General features: G+C 28.6%; 10 protein-coding genes and 1 non-coding gene across 11 annotated transcripts; 3 read left to right on the forward strand and 8 right to left on the reverse strand.

Moving 5' to 3' along the window:
• The first annotated feature begins 179 nt into the window (after positions 1 to 179).
• PNEG_02128 (hypothetical protein) lies at positions 180 to 5,564 on the forward strand. Its single transcript, XM_007875919.1, has 17 exons — positions 180 to 677; positions 727 to 1,044; positions 1,093 to 1,317; positions 1,359 to 1,409; positions 1,450 to 1,490; positions 1,537 to 2,103; positions 2,144 to 3,085; positions 3,127 to 3,344; positions 3,385 to 3,406; positions 3,450 to 3,482; positions 3,540 to 3,626; positions 3,673 to 3,762; positions 3,813 to 3,962; positions 4,008 to 4,925; positions 4,967 to 5,173; positions 5,225 to 5,400; positions 5,446 to 5,564. The coding sequence occupies exons 1-17, from the start codon at positions 611 to 613 to the stop codon at positions 5,543 to 5,545; spliced, it is 4,212 nt and encodes a 1,403-aa protein (XP_007874110.1). The 5' UTR covers positions 180 to 610; the 3' UTR covers positions 5,546 to 5,564.
• Positions 5,565 to 5,827: 263 nt separating this feature from the next.
• Positions 5,828 to 7,524, forward strand: PNEG_02129 (S-adenosylmethionine synthase). The gene is made up of 8 exons (XM_007875920.1): positions 5,828 to 5,884; positions 5,927 to 5,955; positions 6,003 to 6,097; positions 6,152 to 6,301; positions 6,345 to 6,408; positions 6,455 to 6,818; positions 6,862 to 7,216; positions 7,261 to 7,524. Exons 1-8 carry the CDS (start codon positions 5,860 to 5,862, stop codon positions 7,322 to 7,324), a joined length of 1,146 nt encoding a protein of 381 aa, XP_007874111.1. The 5' UTR covers positions 5,828 to 5,859; the 3' UTR covers positions 7,325 to 7,524.
• An 822-nt stretch (positions 7,525 to 8,346) lies between these two features.
• On the reverse strand, positions 8,347 to 9,319 carry PNEG_02130 (hypothetical protein; the record flags this gene model as incomplete). The annotated part of the gene is made up of 4 exons (XM_007875921.1): positions 9,119 to 9,319; positions 8,849 to 9,070; positions 8,459 to 8,779; positions 8,347 to 8,418 (listed from the first exon to the last, which is right to left on the reverse strand). Exons 1-4 carry the CDS (start codon positions 9,272 to 9,274, stop codon positions 8,347 to 8,349), a joined length of 771 nt encoding a protein of 256 aa, XP_007874112.1. The 5' UTR covers positions 9,275 to 9,319.
• Positions 9,320 to 9,719: 400 nt separating this feature from the next.
• Positions 9,720 to 12,850, forward strand: PNEG_02131 (hypothetical protein; the record flags this gene model as incomplete). The annotated part of the gene is made up of 7 exons (XM_007875922.1): positions 9,720 to 10,589; positions 10,630 to 10,688; positions 10,735 to 11,011; positions 11,056 to 11,328; positions 11,369 to 11,942; positions 11,986 to 12,638; positions 12,684 to 12,850. 7 exons carry the CDS (start codon positions 9,720 to 9,722, stop codon positions 12,735 to 12,737), a joined length of 2,760 nt encoding a protein of 919 aa, XP_007874113.1. The 3' UTR covers positions 12,738 to 12,850.
• On the reverse strand, positions 12,700 to 13,230 carry PNEG_02132 (hypothetical protein; the record flags this gene model as incomplete). The annotated part of the gene is made up of 2 exons (XM_007875923.2): positions 12,700 to 12,808; positions 12,853 to 13,230. 2 exons carry the CDS (start codon positions 13,228 to 13,230, stop codon positions 12,800 to 12,802), a joined length of 387 nt encoding a protein of 128 aa, XP_007874114.1. The 3' UTR covers positions 12,700 to 12,799.
• A 284-nt stretch (positions 13,231 to 13,514) lies between these two features.
• On the reverse strand, positions 13,515 to 14,773 carry PNEG_02133 (hypothetical protein). Its single transcript, XM_007875924.1, has 5 exons — positions 14,586 to 14,773; positions 14,306 to 14,535; positions 14,095 to 14,259; positions 13,709 to 14,055; positions 13,515 to 13,655 (listed from the first exon to the last, which is right to left on the reverse strand). Exons 1-5 carry the CDS (start codon positions 14,730 to 14,732, stop codon positions 13,603 to 13,605), a joined length of 942 nt encoding a protein of 313 aa, XP_007874115.1. The 5' UTR covers positions 14,733 to 14,773; the 3' UTR covers positions 13,515 to 13,602.
• A 436-nt stretch (positions 14,774 to 15,209) lies between these two features.
• PNEG_02134 (HMG-box protein STE11) lies at positions 15,210 to 16,853 on the reverse strand (the record flags this gene model as incomplete). The annotated part of the gene is made up of 1 exon (XM_007875925.1): positions 15,210 to 16,853. One exon carries the CDS (start codon positions 16,851 to 16,853, stop codon positions 15,210 to 15,212), a length of 1,644 nt encoding a protein of 547 aa, XP_007874116.1.
• Positions 16,854 to 17,504: 651 nt separating this feature from the next.
• On the reverse strand, positions 17,505 to 17,602 carry PNEG_05037. Its single transcript has one exon. It is a non-coding gene; the product is annotated as a tRNA-Ser (tRNA).
• Positions 17,603 to 17,732: 130 nt separating this feature from the next.
• PNEG_02136 (hypothetical protein) lies at positions 17,733 to 20,666 on the reverse strand (the record flags this gene model as incomplete). Its single annotated transcript, XM_007875926.1, has 4 exons — positions 17,733 to 19,561; positions 19,619 to 19,921; positions 19,977 to 20,295; positions 20,361 to 20,666. 4 exons carry the CDS (start codon positions 20,664 to 20,666, stop codon positions 17,733 to 17,735), a joined length of 2,757 nt encoding a protein of 918 aa, XP_007874117.1.
• A 582-nt stretch (positions 20,667 to 21,248) lies between these two features.
• PNEG_02137 (hypothetical protein) lies at positions 21,249 to 22,350 on the reverse strand (the record flags this gene model as incomplete). Its single annotated transcript, XM_019757739.1, has 8 exons — positions 21,249 to 21,366; positions 21,410 to 21,507; positions 21,549 to 21,569; positions 21,610 to 21,795; positions 21,840 to 21,862; positions 21,905 to 21,968; positions 22,012 to 22,255; positions 22,301 to 22,350. 8 exons carry the CDS (start codon positions 22,348 to 22,350, stop codon positions 21,324 to 21,326), a joined length of 729 nt encoding a protein of 242 aa, XP_019613301.1. The 3' UTR covers positions 21,249 to 21,323.
• A 155-nt stretch (positions 22,351 to 22,505) lies between these two features.
• Positions 22,506 to 24,416, reverse strand: PNEG_02138 (hypothetical protein; the record flags this gene model as incomplete). Its single annotated transcript, XM_007875928.1, has 6 exons — positions 22,506 to 22,656; positions 22,698 to 22,773; positions 22,819 to 23,676; positions 23,724 to 23,870; positions 23,915 to 24,196; positions 24,287 to 24,416. The coding sequence occupies 6 exons, from the start codon at positions 24,414 to 24,416 to the stop codon at positions 22,506 to 22,508; spliced, it is 1,644 nt and encodes a 547-aa protein (XP_007874119.1).
• Between the last annotated feature and the right edge of the window lie 48 nt (positions 24,417 to 24,464).

The raw sequence follows: 24,464 nt of genomic DNA on the forward strand, positions 1-24,464 counted from the left end.
TATAAATCTCCCAGTTCGTTTTAAATATAAATTTTCTTGTTTTTTTTTCTTTTTATCCTTCTTTTTTTCAAAAAACCTTCTGACTCAATTTTTTGTCGTTCAAATCCACCTGCTCATCGCTAAATAAATATAAGAATTAAGAGGATCGAGACGTCTCATTTTCAAATCTAAGGATATTCGGACATCCGACTAAACTTTAGAAAAAGTATTAAGAAAATATTAAGGAATTAGGAATAAGGCTTAGTGAAATTCTGTTATATGGTTATAGTACACTTCAAATATATGTAAGTACGTTTGAAAAGGGCTTTAAAGAAGATGAAAATGGATAAATATAGAATATTATAAAGTATAGGGAAGTTGTAAAAAAAGGAGAAAATGAGGAATTTGAGGTTATTTTAGAGATAAATGAGAATGGGAGTATGAATTAATATGTTTAATGTGAAAAAAAGTAAAAAAATGGTAAATTTTACGGTAAAAAATGATAAAATAAAAATTTGGAAATAATATATAATTGAAGAGTATTTTTGAAGTTTTATAGCTATTTAATTGCACTATGTTTTGAGAAGAAAAATAGATATTAATTATTTTTTAGTTATACGCTTTGGAGATAATGGTAGATGAAAATCTATCTCAAACATTAAATAAGGTTTCTGAGATTTCTACGGATTGTTTAGAAGGTATTTTTATATAAAAAGGATTTAACGACATATATTGAATTATATGTAGCTAATGGAACATTAAATAATTCAAGTGGAGAAGAATTTATTTCAGAAACAGAAGATAATATGAATGATAAAGATTATAATTTATCAAATAATGAAAGTGAAAGTGATGAGATGGAAGAAGCACCGCGTTTAAGGAGGCGATATCAGGAAAAAACGAAAAAACAGTTGGAAACGTTAGATTTTTCTTTATATGGATTGAGAAGATCAGAAAGAACTCGTAATGAACAAGTTCGTTCTACGAATATAGATTCTTCGGATGATCGTATTTCCGATGAGTATGGAATGATTTCTAAGAAAAAACGTAAGAAAAATTATATAAGTATTATATTATGTATAATGTATGAAATCTTTCTTATATTAATTAAAGGAACACAATCAATACAATCACCTGTTGATTCGTATGAAAGCGATTTTAGTGACAAGTTGAGAAAAAAACAGCGTGCATTTTTAAAAGATGAATTGAGATTTTCTAATAGAAATTTAAAAACTTGTAATTATAATGAAAATTCTATGGATGATGATCTTGATTTTACAAATGATGATGAAAATGATTATTTTTATGAGAAAAAATTGTCATCAAAGTCTTTAGAAAGTATTTTTTATTTCTTTCAATATTTTCTGATAATATTATAGCCCAAGATAGTATTGATGCAGTATTAGATCATCGTCAAATCACTAAAGATGGTATGTTTTATTTCTATTTATTATTGAATTAATATATTAGATTCTGACGAATTTAATGATGGCCATGCTTTAGAATATCTTGTAATTTTTTGTTAATTGTATTTGATATATTTGTTAATATAATTAGGTTAAATGGAAGAATCACTCCCATCTTCATGATTCATGGGAAACATATGATAACTTGAAAAAAATTCGAGGATGGAAAAAAGTAGATAATTATATTAAACAGTATATTGATTTAGATAAACAAATAAGAGAAAATCCTACAACGACTGCTGAATATTTTGAAGCTATGGATATCGAGACTGAAAGGCGTAGGAATCTTTTGGTTGAATATCAAACTGTCGATAGAATTGTTTCTTCGAGAATTGTTAAAAGTTGTGAATTTGATGAACATCCTCATACTGAATATTTTTGTAAATGGAAACAGCTTTATTATGACTCATGTACATGGGAATGTGCTTCCGCTATTTTTAATGCGCAAGACCAAATTGATAGATATTTGAATCGATCTGTAAGTCATATTCTTCCTCATGAAAGCATTTCATATGGTTCTTCTCGACCGAAGTTTAAAAAGCTTGATGTTCAGCCTGAGTATATTAAAAATGGTGAATTAAGGGATTTCCAACTAACAGGTGTGAATTGGATGGCGTATTTATGGTCGAAAAATGAAAACGGGATTTTGGCAGATGAGGTATTATCTATTCTTATATATATTTTTCTAATTTTAGTAGATGGGATTGGGTAAAACGGCACAGACTGTCTCTTTTTTGTCATATCTCGTGCATTCTTTGCATATTCATGGTCCATTTTTAATAGTAGTACCATTATCAACTATTCCTGCTTGGCAAGAAAATTTGGAAACATGGGCAACGGATTTAAATAGTATTATATATATAGGAAATTCAAAAGCTAGAAAAACTATTCAAGAATATGAGTTTTATATTGATGGGAATCCTAAAAAAATAAAATTTAATATTCTAATTACAACTTACGAATATATTCTCAAAGATAAATCTGAATTAAATCAAATTAAATGGCAATACATGGCAGTAGATGAAGCACATAGACTTAAAAATAGTGAATCGCAACTTTATGAATCTCTAAGGGACTTTAGGACTGCAAATCGTCTTTTAATCACTGGAACACCTCTGCAAAATAATATTAAGGAATTGGCAGCTTTGATAGATTTTTTAATGCCCAAAAGATTTGAAATTGATCGAGAATTAAATTTTGAGGCACCTAATGCTGAACAAGAAGCTTATATTAGAGATCTTCATAAAAGATTACAACCTTATATTCTACGTAGATTGAAAAAGGATGTAGAGAAATCTCTTCCATCTAAATCTGAAAGAATTTTAAGGGTTGAACTATCTGAACTACAAACATATTGGTATAAAAATATTTTAACGCGTAATTATAGGGCATTAAGTATGTCTACGGGAAATAGTCAATTGAATTTATTAAATATTGTTATTGAGTTAAAAAAAGCTAGCAATCATCCATATCTTTTTCCTAATGCTGAAGAAAATTGGTTAAATAGTATTGGATCAAAAAGAAATCGTGAAGATATTTTAAGAGGAATAATAATAAACAGTGGAAAAATGATTTTACTTGATAAGCTTCTTACTAGACTAAAAAGGGATGGCCATCGGGTTTTGATATTTAGTCAAATGGTTTGTTTTTTTTTTTAGAAATATTTTAAACTAATTTGTAGGTTCGTATGTTAGATATTATAGGCGATTATCTGGTTTTGCGTGGTCTTTCTTTTCAGCGTTTAGATGGGACTGTGTCTGCATCTATTAGAAAAGCGTCTATTGATCATTTTAATGCTAGCGGTAGTCCTGATTTTGTATTTTTATTGAGTACTAGAGCAGGAGGTCTTGGAATAAATCTTATGACTGCAGATACAGTGATTATTTTTGATTCAGATTGGTATATAAATAAATATTTAGTTTGTTTTTAACTATTTTAGGAATCCTCAAGCAGATTTACAAGTATTTTTATTTTATCTTGTATTCTTTTTGCTAAGAAATATAGGCAATGGCTAGGGCACATAGAATTGGACAAAAGGTTTTTAAGATTTACCCGCATATATATATTTACTTATTGTATATTAATTTAAACTAGTCGCATGTCATGGTTTATAGATTTGTCTCTAAAGATACAGTAGAAGAAGATATATTGGAACGAGCTAGAAGAAAAATGATTTTGGAAGTATTTATTTTGTTTTTTTTTTTTTTTTTAGTTTATAAAATTATAGTATGCAATTATTTCTTTAGGCGTTACAGATAAATCAAACTCAGGGAAAGCAGATAAATTTACGGCACAGGAATTAACTGCTATTCTCAAGGTAAATAATCTCTATTGTTTAAAGTGCTATAGTTTTGAATATTTAATTAGTTCGGTGCATTAAATATGTTTAAAGATAATGATAATCAGAAACGTTTAGAAGATATGAACTTAGATGATGTGTTAGAACATGCTGAAAATCATGATATTGGACAAGATGTTGGAGGGGCAAGCATGGGAGGAGAAGAATTTTTAAAACAAGTTTATATTATTTAAATTTTTATATTGTTATAACCTGTAAAATAGTTTGAAGTTACCGATTATAAGACTGATATTACATGGGAGGATATAATTCCTGAAGAGGAGCGTAATAGAATTGAAGCTGAAGAAAAGTTGAGGCAAGATGAAGAGTTTTTGCAGGAACAGATATCTATGAATACTAAAAGAACTGTCAAACATCCTGAAAATCTATTAATTAAAGATAATATTTCGAATAAGAAGTTAAAGAAAGTTGACCCAAAATTAAGGCAATTGAATGAAAAAGAAATTCGCAATCTTTATAGGGCTATTTTGAAATTTGGCTCGCCATTGGATCGATGGGAAGAAGTTATTAGAGAAGCAGATTTGCCAAATCAAATGCCTCCTGAAAAAATACGTTTAATTGTTCGGGAACTTTTTAAAGCTTGTAAGCAAGCGATAATTAATCAAGAAGCAGAAAATAAAGATGTTGAGAATTCTACGTTGAATCAAAATTCAAAACCAAAGAAAGCTCTTCTTATAGAGTATAAAGGAGTAAAAAATATTAATGCGGAAACAGTGATACAAAGAGCAAGAGATTTGCGTTTTGTTCATCAGTTAGTTAAGGGTGTTGATTCAAAAGTCTTTCGTATTCCTGGGCAGGTAAAAGCAGTTCATGGATGGTCATGTCAATGGGGAGAGCGAGAAGATGCTATGTTGTTAATTGGAATTGATAGGTATGGATTTGGTTCCTGGTCTTCTATAAAAGATGATCCCGATTTGAACATGCAAGATAAAATATTTTTAGATGATGATAGAACAGAAAAAGATGAGCATAAAGAAGGGAAAGAATTAAAAGATTTTAAATTGATTCCCGGTCCTACTCATCTTGTAAGGCGTGGAGAATATTTATTGAATCTTGCACGAGAGATTCTTGAAGCAAAAGTTGCAAGTTCTTCAAACAATACATTAGTAGTAGATAGAAAAGTACACAGTAATATGTTTTGAATCATTCTTATATTAAAAAGGTGAAAAACAATTATAATATCCAATCATCTGGATCATTACAACAGTCGAAATCTAGGAATGTGAATCACGATCTTCATTCATCTAAACAATCTTTAAAAATAAAGAATGATAAAAAGACAAAGATTAAAGATAATGTGGATACAGAAAAAAAGTGCGATTTTGATGAAGAAAGCGAACATTCTAGCATGGATGAAGACGATTGTAAGGTATAATAATTTCTTAATTAGGGAAGATAAATAGTTAAAATCTAAAACTAGAAAATATTACATCCGGTTAGAAAACAATTGAAAACCTTAAAAAAGGATAAGGATACTGATAGAACAAAACTTGCGATGATTTTAAAAGAATGTTTAACAACAGTCGGTGATTTTATCGAAATGACTGTAGCATCTCGATCTGAATCTGATAAAGATCGTTTAAAAAAACATTTATGGTAGTTTTTGAAATTATTTGTTTTTAAGTAATTTATTTTCTTCAGGGTATTTACAAGCTACTTTTGGCCAAAAAAAATTCCTTATATTCATTTATTAAATATGTACAATAAACTTATAGCTGGAAGGAAAGATTCTAACCCTTAATTCTAAAAAATATTTAGCCTCTTCTTTTTTTAGGCATATCGAATTATAAATGCTTTTTATAATAGTTATAGTAAGTATTTTTCATATACGTTTTTTTCTAAAACTTATCCAGGATGTATCTTTTTTTTGCAAAAAAAAGTATTGATTCGAATATATGAGAAGATTTATCTGGATTTATGGATAAGTCTGAGATTATGTTGGTCATCTTTTTTTTTCATATTATTTTTTAATCATTTTTATCCGCAGGTTTTGATTTTAGCCGGAAAAAACGCAAAATTTCTGAAAAAAAATCTGCTAAGGATATTTATAAATTGATGTCCAGGTTTTTATTTACTTCAGGTATTCTAGATCTTTAAAATAGTATTTTTAATAAGTCTTTAGAATCGGTTGGTGAAGGACATCCTGATAAGGTTTATATTTTTTTTTTTATTAATGAAAATTAAGAATTTTTTAAAAGATTTGTGATCAAGTATCTGATGCAATTTTGGATGCATGTCTAAAAGAAGATCCTAATTCTAGAGTTGCTTGTGAGACGGCTATAAAAACTGAAATGCAAGTAAAATTATGATTTATATAGATTTATTTGATTATAATTTTTTAAAACAGGGTTATTATTTTTGGAGAAATAACTACTAAAGCGGTTCTTGATTATAAAAAAATCGTTCGTGAAACAATTAAAAGAATTGGTTATGATGGTTTAGATAAGGGTTTTGATTATAGAACATGTAATATTTTTGTCGCTATTGAAGAGCAATCGTAAAATGGATATATTGATTTTTTTTTCTGATGGTTTTATTAGCCCTGATATCGCGCAAGGACTTCATTTAGAAAAATCATTGGAACACATTGGTGCTGGAGATCAGGTATCTTGATTTTTTTTTTTTATGTTTTCGTTGAGGATTATATAAGGGTATTATGTTTGGATATGCCACTAATGAGACGAAGGAGTTACTTCCATTGACTATTCTGCTTGCGCATCGATTAAATATGGCACTTGCAGAAGCTCGGCATAGTGGTGAGATAAAGTGGTTACGTCCGGATTCAAAAACACAGGTTACTGTTGAATATGAACAAGAAAATGGAATGGTGGTCCCTGTTCGTGTGGATACTGTTGTTATTTCAACACAGCATGCTGACATAATTTCTACGGAAAAGATTCGTGAAGAAATTTTAGAAAAAATTGTTAAAAAAGTTATTCCTTCAGAATATTTGGATGAAAAAACTGTTTATCATATCCAGCCATCTGGTAGATTTGTTATTGGAGGTCCTCAGGGTATAATTAATATTATTATTATTGTTGTTATTTAAAAAGAAAGGTGATGCAGGTTTGACTGGAAGAAAAATTATTGTTGATACCTATGGAGGATGGGGTGCACATGGTGGTGGTGCATTTTCAGGCAAAGATTTTTCTAAAGTTGATCGTAGTGCAACTTATGCAGCGAGATGGGTAGCAAAATCTCTTGTTGCATCTGGTTTATGCAAAAGATGTCTTGTTCAACTTTCATATGCAATTGGTATTTCTTATCCTTTAAGCATTTATGTTGAACATTATGGAACAAGTAAAAAAACTTCATCTGAACTTGTTGAAATTGTGAAGAAAAATTTTGATTTAAGGCCAGGTGTTATTGTAAAAGAACTTGGATTGCAGCTTCCAATTTATTCTAAAACTGCGTATGTATTTTTTAAGATCTGTTCATTTTTAAATTATGAAATAGATGTTATGGACATTTTACTGACCAGTCTTTTTCCTGGGAAAAACCTAAAAAGTTAGTATTTTGATTTAAATATGGGAATGTTCATATAGGGATTGTTTTATGGATTGTTTTGAATGAAACTCTTATGTATTATAACTTAATATATATTTTTTGGCTTATTGGTGACCTTTTTCTTATCTATATATATTTTTCGTCTTCTAGTATCATTATATAGGGAGATTCTAAGCTACTAGAATATTTTTTATGGTTGTAGAATATAAGGGTTTTATAATTTAACTGTAGATATGACATTTAATCTCTATATTTTTTTTATATTTAAAGATGTTATTATTGTAATGTAAGGTGATTTGAATTTGTGAAATTCTAGTGCAAGACTAATAACTTCATTCTCAATTTTATAATATCTTTTTCTATATTGACGAAGCAGGCGCATAATGATAAATAGTCTAAAATATTTAATTTCACCTTTCTGCTTCTCCAAAGAAAAATAAAATGATTTATGATAATTAAATTTAAAAATAAGGATTTAAATGTTTTTAAAATTAACATTATAAGTCATTATATTGATTGATTGTAATTGGATTGGTTTTTTATAAATATTTTTTGGAAATATCTTTAAATACATAATACTTTATCTATTTTTATTGGTTTGGACATGTTTATTATAATATTTTATGGAATCAATTCTTTAAAAATAAAGACTTTTATATTTGTAAACTTTGATTTTTAAGTTATTAGCAAAAATATTATTAAAATAAGATTAAGAAATAAGAATTAATTGTATGTATGTTTTTTATGTATTTATTTATATTTATTAGTTTCATTTGATGCTGATAAATTATTTTAAATTCATAAATGATATTTAAAGACTTTTATAAAGTATTATTAATAAATCTTCTAACGTTATATCAAATGGCTTAATAAGATACGGGTTCAGAGTATAAATCAATATTTCTATATAAAACTATAATTTTATATCTTTAAATAAAAAATGTTAGGTAGTTAAAATATAAATTAAAATATCAAACATTGATAATATTGTCTACTATTCATTTATTAATGGATAAACATTTGTATTTTACAGATTTATAGCTTATAATAAATTTCTAATTCCTTTTGATAACGCTCTTTATCATTTATTGAAGAGTTAATAAATTCCTAAGAATATTAATATAAAAATATATTTAAAATAACACACTTGTTTTTCAAAATCGTCCATAAGTGCCCATTTCTTCGCTAATATCTTAGTTTGTTCAGTAATTTTTGTTGTTCCTTCTGTATATTTCTCTATAAAATCAGGGCTTGATCTTGCATAAGCACAGAAAAAAAGAAAAGCAGACAGAGGACGTTTAGGCTTTCGAGGATCTTTAATAAACGTTATACCTTTCTTCCCCTGTTTACGTAATTGATTTCTGATATGATTTTCTTTCATAATTTCTTTTGGAGATAACGAATTGATCCAATTCATGTATGTACGTGATGCTTGTAATCTACTTTCTGATGAAATATCCTTATAAGTCTATATATTTCCTATCAGTGTCCGTTTTTTCATAATATCTACTAATAGAAGACGAAAAATCAAACGAACCTGTCGTTCTTCTTGAGACATATTTTTCCATATAGAAGAGCATTGTTTCATAATTTCCTTCCCATTTCCCGTCATTTGTTTAAACTTCTCCTTAATAAACGCAATCCATGGAGAATATCCCATGCGTGAGGGTGTAGGAAGTGCTTTTAATTCCTGATTTGCTTTTGTAGACCTTGATGTAGATTTTGACGAGTTAAAACGGTGGAAGTCATAAAAAAGATTCTTAAAATAGGTTAATTGTGCATTTTCATGAAATATATTGTCAAAAACTTTCTTATTTCTTCGCGTATTTGTCCATTGAATAATATATTCTTTGTTGATTGGAATCATTCCTCCTAGACATCGCTTAAAAACCGCTCTAATTCCTCTATACCCCAAAGTCTTTGTTGAAAATCCAATGGAAATGATAAAATTGGTGCTAATCATATTATTTTCCCTGTTTTTAGGATTTTTATTAAAATCTATTTTTTTGGACGTTGATCTTAGAGATTTCGATCTATCAAGCCAACGTCAGAATTTTTAAGAATTGGCTAAGGATAACACAAAAAGAGGTAAATCTTCATTTAAATTGCTTTTATTGATCGCAATCATATTTTGTTTTGAGATTCCCTTTTTTCCTCTTTTTTTTTGCTTTTTTTTACGTTGATTAAGCATATTTTTGTGGTTTGCCAATTTTATTTAAAAAAATAAAGGAATATACCATTTTTTTCCGCTGAAAATTCTTCTTTTATATATTTAGAGATCTTATTTTAATTGAAGGGGACTTTTTTCTGTTTTTTTTTGCTTTTTTACTTGCTGAAAAGTGATTAAAAACGTTAAATAATATTCTTGAAATTTTTATTAAAGATTACTTGATTATTTGGGTTAAATAATGAGTCATCAGAGATATCATTCGTCAGAAAGTTTTTCTAAGCGTCACAGGTCTCATCATAGTACTCATGATCATGATAGAGACTCTAGATATTTAAAAGATAAAGAAAGTAATAGAAATAAAGAGCAAGATAGAGAACAGAAATCTTATACAAATAAAGTATCATCAGAAGGGGGATCACAAGCTAAGGATGATGAAAAAGAGCGTATGCGTATTAAACAAGAGAAAATTCAGCAATTTTTACGCCAGCGTGCAGTACGTATGGCAGAGAAGGAAAAGGAAAAGGAAAATACAATGTCAACGGAGAAAGAAACAAAAAAGAATGAACAAGAACCTTTAGTTCCATCTATTGGTGCTCGTGGTTCGGTTTCTGGATTTGAATTTGGTCGAACAGTTACAAAAATGTCTACTCAGGCTATAACGCTTGATGATTATGAAAAGAAACGGAAGATACCTATGGAATCACTTGGTGATGAAGATAATATGGAAGAATCCTCGCAAAAAGGATCAAAGAATACAGAAAATGAAGAAGAAGTGGATCCATTAGATTTATTTATGCAAGGAATGGATGAAGTAATTAAACGTGATGCAGAAGGAAAAGTAGAAAATCATTTAAGTCTAGATGAGCTTTTGGAGAATAAAGAAGATAGTGAAGAAGAAAAAGAAGAAAATAGTATTAATGATCCAAGGGATATATTAGCTCTTGCGCAGAAAAAAATGAAAAAAAAGGAACTACCTAATATTGATCATTCAAAAATTCATTATGAACCGATTCGAAAAAATTTTTATGTTGAACCACATGAGCTTTCTGAAATGAGCGAGCAAGAAGTGAATGATTATCGTTTAGAATTGGACGGAATTAAAATAAGAGTATTTATTTTTATATTGTTTAAATTTTTTAATATTTTAGGGTCTTAATTGTCCTAAACCGATTCAGAATTGGAGTCAATGTGGGCTTCCTGCTCATGTGTATGTTTTTTTTCTAGAAAAAAATAAAATACTTATTGTTTTAAAGACTAGATGTTATTTATCAACTTAAATATGAAAAACCGACGGCTATTCAAGCTCAAGCAATTCCTGCTATTATGAGTGGGAGAGATATAATTGGTGTTGCAAAAACGGGGAGTGGAAAAACTATTTCATTTCTTCTTCCAATGTTTCGACACATCAAAGATCAGCGTCCTATTGATTCTTTAGAGGGGCCTATTGCACTTATTATGACACCAACCAGGGAATTAGCTGTACAGATTCATAAGGAATGCAAGCATTTCTTGAAGGTTTTGGGGCTTAGAGTGTGTTTTTATTATTCTTGAAATAAGTTATTTATATTTTTTAGGCAGTGTGTGCATATGGAGGTTCCCCAATTAAAGATCAAATTGCAGAACTTAAGAGAGGTGCAGAGATTGTAGTATGTACACCTGGTCGTATTATAGATTTGCTTGGAGCAAATCAAGGTCGAGTTACTAATTTAAAAAGAACGTCATATATTGTTCTTGATGAAGCAGATCGTATGTTTGATTTAGGTTTTGAACCTCAAGTTATGAAGGTTGTTAATAATGTAAGACCGGATCGTCAAACAGTTTTATTTTCTGCAACATTTCCAAAACAAGTATTTTTTTTTTTGATTATCTTATTTAATATTTATATAGATGGATATTCTTTCCCGGAAAATTTTACAGAAACCTATTGAAATTACAGTGGGTGCTCGCAGTGTTGTTGCTTCTGAAATACAGCAACTTGTAGAAGTGTGCACTGAGGATAATAAATTTGTTCGACTCCTTGAACTTCTTGGTAATTTATATGTTAATGACGATGATGTGCGTACTCTAGTTTTTGTAGATCGTCAAGAGGCAGCAGATAGTTTACTGAGGGATCTAATGCGTCGAGGATATCCATGTATGTCAATTCATGGTGGAAAAGATCAATTTGATCGTGATTCAACTATTGCAGATTTTAGAGCTGGTGTTTTCCCTATTCTTATTGCTACATCAGTTGCTGCCCGGGGTTTAGATATTAAACAATTAAAATTAGTTGTTAATTATGACTGTCCAAATCATTTAGAAGATTATGTTCATCGTGTTGGAAGAACAGGACGAGCAGGAGAAACTGGGACAGCTGTCACATTTATAACACCTGAACAGGATCGCTATGCTGCTGATATTGTTAGAGCTTTACGAATTAGTAAAGCTAATATTCCAGAAGATGTTCAAAATTTGGCAAATGGTAGTTTTTAAATTTTAATTAAATTATTTTTGACACATATTAGAATTTATAAAAAAAGTTAAATCAGGTCAAGAAAAAGCAAGTGGATCAGGATTTGGCGGTAAAGGTCTTGACAGACTTGATAAAGATAGAGATTTAGTTAGAAAATTGCAAAGAAGGGCTTACGGAGAAGAAAGTGATGAAGAAGTAGATGTTTTCGATGATGATTATGAATATTCGAAAATGGATCTTTATGATATGGAAGAGCCAGATACATCTTTTAAATCTGATTCAAATGCCAATTCAAATTCTTCGATGGTTGCTTCACAAACAAATAAAAAAGGAAATATAACAGACGATATATTGGAACGTGTACGTAAGGCAGCTGGTTCAGTGACATCTCGGTTACAAGGTCAATCACGTTCCGGAATTACAATTGAATCTGGTGGTCCTGACTCAAGAGAATTTACTGCTACAATTGAAATTAATGACTTTCCGCAAAAAGCAAGATGGGCTGTCACAAATCGTACAAATATTGCTCGAATTATTGACTTGACAGGAACATCAATTACAAATAAAGGTAACTGGTATCCACCTGGAAAACCTGTACCTCCAGGAGAGACGAAGCTGTATATTCTTATTGAAGGTGAAACGCAAATATCTGTCGATCGGGCATTATATGAGCTTAAACGTTTATTAACAGAAGGAACAGTTTCGGTAATATATAATATAAAGTTTAATCGACAAATTTAACTTTCTTAGGCACTAGAAAGTGAAATACGTTCTGGAGTAAGCGGAAGATATTCTGTTTTATAAATGATATCAAGATTCTAAATTTTTTTGTATGAAATGTAATATTTATCTTTATGATTGATAAATTAATCCCACTAAAAACAGTTAATGATCAAATACAATAAATGAAAAATAATACTCTTAGGTCATTTTTTTGCTTTTGATCTCTTTCTATCTGCTTCTCCCGCGAAATATCTTCTAATAGTTCTAAACGTGTTTTTTTTTTTTCTGCAGCTAACTGAGAAGAAAGTTTACCCGGCGTACATATTCCCTTGCTTTTATTCTTTTCAAATCTTGCTTGTGCTGCATTTGCAGTTGCTTCTCTTAAAAAAGCAATATCATGTTCCGTTTTTTCTATATTTTTCTCTTTTGAAAGCATATACCCTTTTTTTGATGATTTTGATTTATTTTTTTTAGAAGAAATAGGAATTTTCATTTTTTCATCTGTTTTTTGTTGTTCACAGGATTCTGAAAATGTTTCTGTGTATTTTTTTATCTTACAACAAATTATACCCATCTTACAACGTTAATTTAAGTCTTGAAAAAATCATATTCTATAAATCTTATCGACAAAAACATTCTGAAAGTAATGAATCAGTTGTATGTTGGTGTTCTTATTTTAAAACCTTTTATAAATACCAAGGTTTTAACATTATAAAATCATACACCGAAATGAAAAAAAAAAAAAAACCTTTTTCAGAAAAATATTACTGAGAATATAAGTAATATTTATTGCGTTTTATGTGGAGAGTTGTGAATTAATGATCGTTTTTGTATATACTTTGTTTAAAAATAAGTTTGTTTTATAAGACTTTATCAAAAAAATAAAAATTATACAAGAGTAATGGAAAACTTGAAAAATGTCAACTAGGATTGGTGTATTTATTATCTAATCAATTCTGTATAGCGTAATTTCAGATTGTTTAAAATACCGACGTCCATCTATTAAAATTAAAATATTAAAATACATTATAAAAAATATTTAAAAATAAAACCTTCATCAATTAAAACCAATGAAAGGTAATAGCGTGTAGAAAACTTTTTATTAACATCACGAAAAGTTGGTGTCAAATCGAATCCTCCAAGAAAAAGTCGTATTGGAATAGTTTCCCCACGAACTGGCTGACCATCCATAATTTCAAATCTAGATATCTTTTTTAATTCATTAAACATTGATTTTATAGATTTTTTAATAAAATGAATTACCGTTTCACTTTCGTTATATTGATTTGGTGATGATCCTGTTGTTTCCCTTCGAATAATAGATAATTCCATATGTTTAATCTTTAATCGCACTAAAAGAAAATAAATCTTGCCAACAATTACATCTTTTAAATGATATCTTTTTTTTTAGAAAAGGAATATTCTAAACTAAAAATACCTGGATTTTGAATATTCAAATTCAATATGTAAGCAATCTTCAATTCCCACGTCCATCTTAATAGAACTATTGTTTTCAGGTGGCATTTTATATGAATAAACCCATATATCTTTTTCACCTACAATATCTGGCATTCTTCTTGATATAATCACACGAATAAAATATCTATAAAAATATATAATAAATAAAAAAGAAAAATCTCCCTGGATACCTTAATTTTACATTAATTCCATGGTAACTTTCATATTGTTTTTCTACATTTTTAAATTCAAAGTCAAACGTCTGAGAATGTCTCATTTCACCAGGCGCTGCTAATTCTTGAACTAAAGAAAGAAATTCATAATGTGTTCCTCTGTCAAAGAACATTTCAATGCTTCCAATGAATTGAACCTTAATACCTGAATGTTCCATACGTTTTCCATCCTTGGGTCTTAACGTAACCTTGTATATAGTAAATAACCATTATATACGTATATATAACATATATATACCGATCCTTTAACAGACTCTCCATCATAATAAAGAGGTGCCTTTTGTTTACGGTCTTTTCCCACCTTAATATCAACCATTTTCCTACTATCTTCCCCTTCTAAACGGATATCTACATCAACTGGAGTTTTAAAAAACAAACTGGCCATAAATATATATTTAAACAATTAACTCTAAGTTTTTTATAGTATATATGCTCAAGTATTATGTATTTATATCCTGATTGATGGGTTGTATGCACTTTTGTGCCGAATTGTATGCGTTAAAATTAGAAACAAAATATGTCTTTATATTTCCTTTAATACTAACAATCTATATGTTATTTGTATTCAAAAGATGCCGTTTATATAAGATATATTGGAATATATGCGTCAATTTATCAAGTTTATGTAGGGTAGAAATTTAAGGCCTAAGTCTAGTATCGGATTTTATCACGTGCAGGCTATAGTACAAAGGTAAAGGAAATTTTAATAAGAAAAAAAAAATAATTATTTCATATCTTTAAATACTTAAATATTTAAACTATTTCCGTAATCCTGTGAAAATAAATGTCCTACTTTGTAATGTAATTAATAAAAATATATCCATCATGAAAAAAATATATAGATGGATAAAAATCTCAAGCCCTAATATTTCCTACACTTATCACCCAATTTAGAGGTATTTAAAGGACTGACTAAACCGGAATTAAGGAGTTCAAAGGACGAATGACCTAAAACTCTATGATTATCAAAAGGAAGAAAAGAAAAAGAGGAAAATTCTACTGCATCATCCCATATACCAACAAAATTATCATATCCATGTCCAGTATCATCTTGAAATATAGCCGAATCATAAGTGGGAATCAAGGAAACATTGGGAGTTTCTTTTTTTTCTGAAAAAATGTCCAGATTTTTTATATCATCGTATATAGTGATACTTTGAGGAGATTCAGTACAACTTTTGTTAAATGATGTGCTTAATCGAGAATCATTAACGGAAGGAGTACTATAATTATTCATAAGTGAACGAAATTCATAATCACCAAGATTATCAAATGTATGAAGATACCCATCCAGTGAATTATTTGTATCAATTTTTTCGATTTTATTTTTAATAGGAAAAATAGGTAAAGGTACAGAATTCGGGGTTGTATAGATATTAGGCATAAACGATATCTCCGAATGCTGACTTGCATGTACTAAACCTGTTTGAGAATGATTCGTATTTGTATTTGTTTGACATGCTATGTCAAATGTTCTTTTTTGTAACTCATGATTATCTTCGTCACTTAATAACCACGAATATTGATCTAATTTAAATTTCTCTGCCTCGGATTGGGACTTTTTATGCGAAATTTGATTTAGCATCATTCGTAAAATATTAGATTCGTCTTGCTCAAGAGCCGGATCAAACGTCTTTCGCCTACGTGGGGATTTCCCACTCGTATTCTTGTCTTTTTTCTTCCTTGGCAGGAACTTATAATCAGGATATTCTTTTGCATGTCTTTCTCGCTCTCTTTGAGCCATTTCTGCATATCTTTCCTTTTCTTCAATTGTCTCTCGCTTCCACATTTCGCCAATAATCCTAGATATGGATTGGTGGTTATTTGTAGGAATACTACTTTGCTTATCTCGTCGATAAAGCATAAATGAATTCAAAGGACGCTTAATACCAGAGCTAGAACTTCCCGATCTTGATGGCGACTTTTTCTTTGCTGCTGTATCTGAAGAAACTGGACTTAATGACAACGCTCTTGTCGTAAGTGATCTGCGCGCATTCGAATTTTCTCCATGAGAATAACAATCAGTCGGCGGTGATCCTGATAGAGAACCTACCATGTTCACCGTATTTTGCGAAACGTAATTCTTTTTTTTCGAATGAAGCTGTTCAATTGTTGGATTTGGCATCGATGTTGATAAATTTAATTGAATAGGTGACGATAATCGTACAGGTAGCTCACTAGAGACTGGAAACGTCGGTACTGATAAATCTATATTCAACCCCGGCATCAATCTATAAAATGACGATTGAGGCTCCTCATATGTAATTTCTTGAGACTCTTTAACACTATTTATTCGATCATTTAGCATATCTTGCCCTAGAACTTCCGGTATCTCCGTATTATGTTCCATTAACTCCTCTGCAAGACCATCAAACGGCATAAAAAAATCTTTTTGATTTAAAACCCCTTCTTTTTCAATAGACATCTTCGAAAATGTATTTAATGCCATAGAATGATCTTTTCCCCAATAACCAAGCCAATCACTTTCAATATTTTTTCCCAGCATAAAAATATATAAATAATATAAAAAATATAATGCTTCAAAAAGTTTAATTAACTAATATGTCTACCAGAGACTATAAAAAATATCAAAACTCTCTTAAGAAATTCCTCTATATCAATTCTGCTGACGCTAGCACTGCTATTGCCAACTCTTTTTTTCTCTTCCCTAAGAAACCAAACGTTCTTAATTGTGTTTTTTCTTGAAAGAAAAAAATGCTTTATTCTTTTATATATAAACTATATACAAGTAAGCCAAATAGGAATCAAAATCCGCTAAAAAAATATTGCCGTTTGCTTTTTTAGACTTATCTAGATAGATACTTCAATAATTTCTTGTATAAAAAAGCAGCCACTTTTAATCCACGTGTTTTATTTTTTTTTAGTAAAAAAACCGCAAGCTTTAAAATAGAAAGTTAACTTTTTCATTTTAAGTTTAGTTATATCTAACCAAAAATTAATATATATATTATGTTTCTAACCTTTTTTAAACTATAAATTTAACTAATTTTTATTTAAAATTAAAAAAATATATAAATTTTATAAAAAATGATTTTAGTTTTATTATTATTTATATTTTTTAGGGTAAATATTTTTTTATGATTAAAGTTAAATTATAAAACATTCTAGAAGAAAAATATAGTCAGACTATAAGTATCGACATGAGCAGGATTCGAACCTGCGCGCGAAAATCGCATATGATACCTTTATATAAAAGGTTCAAGTCATACTCCTTAACCACTCGGACATCATGCCTTTGTAATAAAGAGAGATATATATCTATAAATTAATATAAAAAAAGTAAAATAAATATTTTTGAAGAAAAAAAAAAAGTAAAAATACTCGATCATAAAGATTTATGTACATTGAATTGATAGTATTTTAATTATAATTTCATTTCAGCTATAATTCGACTTGCTAGTGAACGATATTGCCAGGCATTTCCCCCTACACGTTTAAATTGTAAACCGTGTAATGCAAATAAAGGTACTTTAACAATATATATTTCGAATTGTATTGTAAAATTTGTATGTTTATTTTTTCCATTATCAAAAGAATCATCAGATTCGCTTGCAACAGTATATGAATGAATATCTATTCCAGTTTTTTTTTTTTCAAAATTCATTTTATGTAAAGATATAGACCTTTTTAAATGTGTTATAGGAGTAAAGACATGATGATTTGGTTCTACTGTGTTATTTATAAGATCTTTTAGATTAATACTTGGCTGATAAATACAAAAAACACCGCCCTTGATATCGCGAAATGAAATATTTAAACAATTTAGAATACGAATCAAATCACTTTTAATAATATGTGGAGGTTTTGAAGTTGTAGTAGAAACACTAAATATTCCCTTTAAAAATCCAGATTTTACTGTTACTTCATGTGAAGGTTGAGTAGAATTTAAAGGTTGACAAGCATGGTTAGAAATATATTTATTTGAGTTCACTGGAGTGGTGGGTGAATTACGTTTAACCAAAACAGAAGATTGTCTTTGGCATTTTTTTTCTTTTCGTAAAACTTCGCTGTTTGTATGCCCTAGGGATTTTGTGCGACTCCCTTTGAAACTAAAAGTGGATGCAATATTTGATGATCTTGGTGAAGGTTGTATCCCATTTTCCATAGCGGTATTTTTTTTTAAATCCTTTAAATAGATTTTTGAGATAGAAGGATTATGTATAGGTGGAGGAGGAGATATATGTTTGGATAAATACGCATTATCATTAACTGAGATGGATCGTTTTAAATTAGTCCCATTTGAAAAATGATTGTTTAACTGTATTTTTGCATCTGTTTCTTGTAAAAATTCCAGATCATGTGAATATTTATTTGATAAAGATTTAGGAGGTGATGTTAATAATTCTACTGGTATCAAAGAAGGAAGAATTGATGTAGGACTTGAAAAATGCTTTTTAATTCTCTTAGAACTAAATCGTCGAAAAATCTTGAAATTTTTTTCTTTTGATTCTTTAATCAATCTATGATTATCAACAGTATTTGGTGATATGGGTGAAATGTTTTTAATTGCTTTAGCTACTTCTTTTTCGTCATATGTTCTTGCTCGTGCTCGTGGAGCAAATGATTGTTTTCTTATTGGTGGTATCGTGCTATGATAATTTTTATAATCTAATAGGCTTAAATTCGTATTAATTGGAGTGCAAGAATTCGAAGTTTCATAATGATCATTTCCATGAATATAAGAATCTTGATAATTGCATTTCTTTTCCCGTTCTATTTTCTCCTTGACAAGATAATAAATAGAAATTAATGGATGATAGGCGTCAATATAAATAGGTTTAGTCTTAGGTGGATGCTGATTTACATCGGGCGTGAAAGATGAACTGGATGGTGAACTCGAGATTTTGCGTTTGTAAAAATCAAAAAAGTTTTTCTTTTTATCCATTAATAAGGATAAAACATGTGTATCCTGCGGTTGGCTATAATATGCTTTGACAAGTTTTCGATATCCTTCCGATTCAAGAATATTTGTTAATTTTGCAAGAATGGTTTGTTCATTACCAAACTCGAATCCTGTCATTCGACGAATAATTTCCATATCCAAAGGAAACGTGATTGGAAATCGTGGAGGAAGGTAATTATTTGGTGGACAATCATAGCCTCGTGTCATCCATGGATGATTTAAAATCTCTGAAAGAGTAGCACGTTGACTCGGACTTGTTACAAGCATTCTTGATAGAAGCTGTTTGCATTCTAATACAAACGTAAAATTAGCCTTTGATTTGAAGGATGTTATAGAGAATAAAATACCAATAGTAAGCCAAGATGGGTATTCAACATGCCCACGCTTGATTTTCGCATGAAGAGCCGGCATATTTTGATCATCAAATGGAACTTTTCCACAAACAAGAACATAAAGAACCACTCCAAAGCTCCATATATCAATTTCTGGACCAGTATACGCTTTAGCATTTAAAAGTTCTGGTGCTGCAAAATAAAGCGATCCACAAAATGTAGAGAGTTGAGAATGTGGTGAATATAAATTCGATAATCCAAAATCGATCATCTTAATATCCCCTTCTTTTGATATAAGAATATTTTCGATCTTAAGATCTAAATAACATATGTTAAATCTAATAAAAAAATTAATAAAAAAATAAATCAAAACCTCGATGAACAATAGAATTCCGATGACAATAATCCAAAGCTGAACCAATTTGTCGTGCAAATTTTCGTGCTTGTTTTTCTTTTAATTTTCCATGAGAAATAATATAATCTAACATTTGTCCTCCATTAATATATTCAAAAAATACATAATAATGATTCGGCTGTATTTTTACATCTCGTAGCGTACATATATATGGATGTTGAAGTAAACTTGATATTGCAATCTCACGAATCGTACGAATCTCCTTTCCATAATCCACATTCTGAGATGTAATTGATATTCCCTGTGAAAATGGCCGCGGAATAATTTTTACCGCTGCCTATAAAAATATCATATTAACCTTTATATATGCATATCATTTTTTACATAGAAAAAAAAACATACAATTTCATTTGTAGTCATATGAGTTACAACTTTAACCTTCCCCATACTTCCTGATCCTAATGTTTTTCCCAACTGCCAATCTCCAATAGTTTTCCGTATATATGCGCGTTCTTTACTTAATATATGGTCTTCTTTAGAACCTGAACGACTTCCCCCTACCTTTGGTGATCTTTTTTGCGTTATTCCTGCTTCAGGTTCTTGTGTTTTTTGATTTGATGTGGAAGCGTTAGATGGCGAAGATACCATAGATGTAACTATCTTCTCAGGTTCTTTCATATTTCTTGATACTCGTTCAACTGAAATCATGCATGGATCTTGCTTAAATAGTGTTAAAATAATCCATGTATCACCTTTAAAACCTGCAAAATCCTTGATTTTTTCTAAAAATTCTTAGTTGCTCGAAAATCCAATGTGTTGGTTTTTTTACAACGGTCACGTGACCTTTTGTAAAAAAAATAATGAATGATTTATATGAAATATTAAGGTATAAGATAAAGAATAAGATTTTATTTATTATATGTATTTTATGTTTTTTTCTTGAAAAAGTACTTGATATATATATATATGAGATAAGTATATTTAAGTTGGAACAAGAATTTTGGGGTTTATGAAGTAGAAATTTTGTTGGGAAATTGAATAATCTGAATGGTTTGAATGAATAGAATAGATTAGATAGATATATTAGAATGATAAGATGAATGGATTTATAATTTTTGAATAAATTATTTTTATATTATTTATTAAATATTTTATATGTAAAGAAATATATGTTGATATTGATGTATAAGCGTTAAGAATTTTAAGAATTAGAGTGAAATTTTTAGTTTATTTATAGATTTGAAATTTAAAGAGTGTATTTAAAGAATTGAATATTTTTAAAAAAATAGGTTTAAGATAAAATTATATTTATATCTATAGAATTTTTTTAAAAATAAGAAATTTACTATTTAAATAAGTGTAAAATTAATAAGATGTTTTTAAATCACAGATGGTTAAATAAATGGTCCTTTAAAGAATTAATAATTACTTAAAGAAAGAAATTTATAAACCAAAATATAGATATACTATTGAGAAATGGTATCTGATATTTTAAAGGTATGTATTTGAAATTAATTAATTGAACAGCAGGCCAAATACAATAATTAGCCTATAATTATTAAAAAAAAAAACTATATAGAGTTAATATACTTTCAATATGGAAAAAAAGCCCTAATATAAAATAAATATGAATTAAATAACAAAAAAATACTTGATTAAACTTATTTTTTAATTTTTTTTTACTTAGTTCCTCTGTTAAAGACATAAAAACAAGATAAAAAGTTAAACTTATAGGAGTAAAAAGAAATTGATCCATTAAAATCCTTTTAATTAATTCTGCAGTATTAGAAATTCTAGAAATTGTAGATAAATGATCAAGAAAAGAATACCACCAAAGCTAATAATATTAAAAAACAAATACATATATATATTAAGATTTACTTGAATAGGTGTTGTAAGAAAATCTAGAATAAGTAAAATAAATATATTTTAAATAATAATACTACTATAACTCATAAACCGAATTAACTGTGAAAAACGAAATGCAGACGGTATATAAAAAGTTGTGTACTATAAGATTAAATAATAGTATGAAATATTTTAAAATATTAACTGATTTGTCGGGATTATCTAAGCTAATATTTTCCATTTCAACCTTTTTTGTTTTTAAATTAAATGAATTAATTCTTCTCAGACGGGAATGTATAGCAGAAATTGTTTGTGCAGACATATTAGAAATACCTCCAAGTAATGAATTCGTAACAGAAAGTGTTAATATTGGATATTTTTGATAAAATTCATTATATCTTAAAAATATTGTTATTAATATAAATGAAATTAATATAATAATGAATATACTGTTTGTTTCTATCAGTTTATATGAGTTTTACTTAATTTCTTACTTTAACAATGGAAATTTTAGAATATTCTTTCTATATAATATTTCAGACATTTAAAAGTCGGTTAAGGGTAAAATTCAAAAATTCAATATATATATATATATCATGAATAGAAAGTTCATTAGAATAAGATATTTTATATAAAAATAAATATAATATATTTAAATATATTATATTTATAAGTTTTGTATATAAAAAAATTAAAAATTTAATAAACAAAAATATTTGGAAGTGAATAACAATCAATATAAGAACCTGTCTTTATATCATGAATCCGTATTCCATCGAATGAAAAAAGACCTTCACGAATTGCAATAAAAGAAATTGAGCAAAAATAACATCCATAAGAATCAAGAGGTCTTTAAAATTAAATAAAAATATGATAAAATGAAAATATTACCCAATATGTATGTTGTTTACAAGGGGAAGAACATGCACAGGATTGACCGAAATGTGTTTGTGTAAAGTATAGATAGCTATTTTTAAATATTAGAAAAAAATATTTGAAAAAAAAAAATAACCATTTTCTTCTAATAAAAAACATGAATCCTTTTCTGAAATAAATGGAAGATTATTGTAATCGATATCATGAGCTTTTGAAAGCACTGATAAAAATATATCCTTTGAAACAGTAGATTGATTAACTAAAGCAATTTTTACTTCGAAAATTTTCCAAATTCTAACATATTTGGGTGCAGTAAAAGTAAATGAGATATTCAAAAATGGTGATTTTGTATTAGAAAGCGAAGGACTTCTTGATTTCGATAAATTATTATTTGTATTAATCAAAGATTTTTGTAAAAATAAACTAGAATTCAAAGTTTTGGCTTCTGTATGAATAACAGATCTATAAAGAGAAACTTGCGTTTGATCTTTTGATATATGAATTGTTGTATGCCACTGTGACATCAGTAAAAGAGTATAATTAGTATCTAATAACCGAGGTCTCATTTTTACAAAAATTGTTACTGGAAGTGTTAAAAGATCAGTAATTCCTTGATCAATGGAAGGATCAAACGGTATGTAGTAAAGCATAAAAAATTGCTCCTGAAATGAAAGCGTAATTGGAAACTTGGTTTCATTTTCGATTTTCTGTGCAATTTGTCCTTTTACTTTGATTTCTATATCCTCAATTAAAACAGAAAGTTGTTTTAGAAAGCAAGACTCGATATCTATACCCAATAATATTCTTTGAAAATTTGGTATCATTGTCATAGATGATCTTGTTCTTAAACTAATGGCAGATCTACAAGAAAAAACTCTTCTAATGACCTTTCGAAGAATTTGTGTAGAAGATGATAAATCTGTATTTGATGCAATTGAAATATTTGAAACTCTTGACATAGATAAGAAAGGTGTAACACCATATACCATTGTTTCTTGTATTTTTATTTAAAAAACTATTAAAAAAGATTATTTTTCATACCACTTGAAAGACTTTCTAAAACATTTATTGACATATAATCTCTTTTAATTCCTTCTTCCTCATTAAACATCACAAGTGCTTCTGGTTTTACTGTAATCGATACAATTAACTGTACCTTAGGTATTGATGTACGTATACGAGGAAATGCTAAATTTAGTAAGAAAATATACATATATATCTCAAATATTCACGAATTTGTATTTCTGTTCCCCAAATAATAACAGCATGTCCATCATTCCATTCAAATATCATTTTTTGACTATTAAGAACGCTAAAAAAGAAATTAACACCCTCGTTTGGGTGTTCTTTTCCACTATTCTCCTCTTCTTTACTTGAAACGTGAGACCCATACTTTTGAACGTCTCCAATCCATCCATTTACCGTGCAAGATAAATATGATGCCAATTTCATATGTTGCAGCTTTAAGAAATCATTTTGACACGTCAAAACAATAAAAACCTTAGTTATCTCATCTAGAGATTCGTAAGAGCTTGATTTTAACAATGATTTTATGAGTTTTTAAGGATTTTTAGAGCCACTTATTCTATTAATTTAATCCATACCATGAAATAACAAACGTCTCCTAGGCGCTGACAAAATAGCTTCTACTCCATTATCAAGAGATAGATCTTGAGCAACAATAATAATGTCAAGCATAGTTTTTGTAAAAAAAAAGCCGATTTCTTCAATCATTTATACAATAGTAGACCTTAAGATAGGAAAAAATAAAGGTAAAAAGAA

This window comes from Pneumocystis murina, assembly GCF_000349005.2.
Source record: "Pneumocystis murina B123 chromosome Unknown supercont1.12, whole genome shotgun sequence".
Lineage (NCBI taxonomy): Eukaryota > Fungi > Ascomycota > Pneumocystomycetes > Pneumocystales > Pneumocystaceae > Pneumocystis > Pneumocystis murina.

Coding starts and splice junctions, on each gene's coding strand:
- PNEG_02128 (XM_007875919.1), top strand. CDS start 611: ATGGTAGATGAAAATCTATCTCAAACATTAAATAAGGTTTCTGAGATT. Junction 1,045..1,092: donor ACGTAAGAAAAATTATATAA/GTATTATATTAT, acceptor TATTAATTAAAG/GAACACAATCAATACAATCA. Junction 4,926..4,966: donor CATTAGTAGTAGATAGAAAA/GTACACAGTAAT, acceptor TATATTAAAAAG/GTGAAAAACAATTATAATAT.
- PNEG_02129 (XM_007875920.1), top strand. CDS start 5,860: ATGTCCAGGTTTTTATTTACTTCAG. Junction 5,956..6,002: donor GTGAAGGACATCCTGATAAG/GTTTATATTTTT, acceptor ATTTTTTAAAAG/ATTTGTGATCAAGTATCTGA. Junction 6,098..6,151: donor ACGGCTATAAAAACTGAAAT/GCAAGTAAAATT, acceptor TTTTTAAAACAG/GGTTATTATTTTTGGAGAAA.
- PNEG_02133 (XM_007875924.1), bottom strand. CDS start 14,732: ATGGCCAGTTTGTTTTTTAAAACTCCAGTTGATGTAGATATCCGTTTA. Junction 14,056..14,094: donor TTTGAATATTCAAAATCCAG/GTATTTTTAGTT, acceptor CTAAAAAAAAAG/ATATCATTTAAAAGATGTAA. Junction 13,656..13,708: donor ATTGGTTTTAATTGATGAAG/GTTTTATTTTTA, acceptor TAATTTTAATAG/ATGGACGTCGGTATTTTAAA.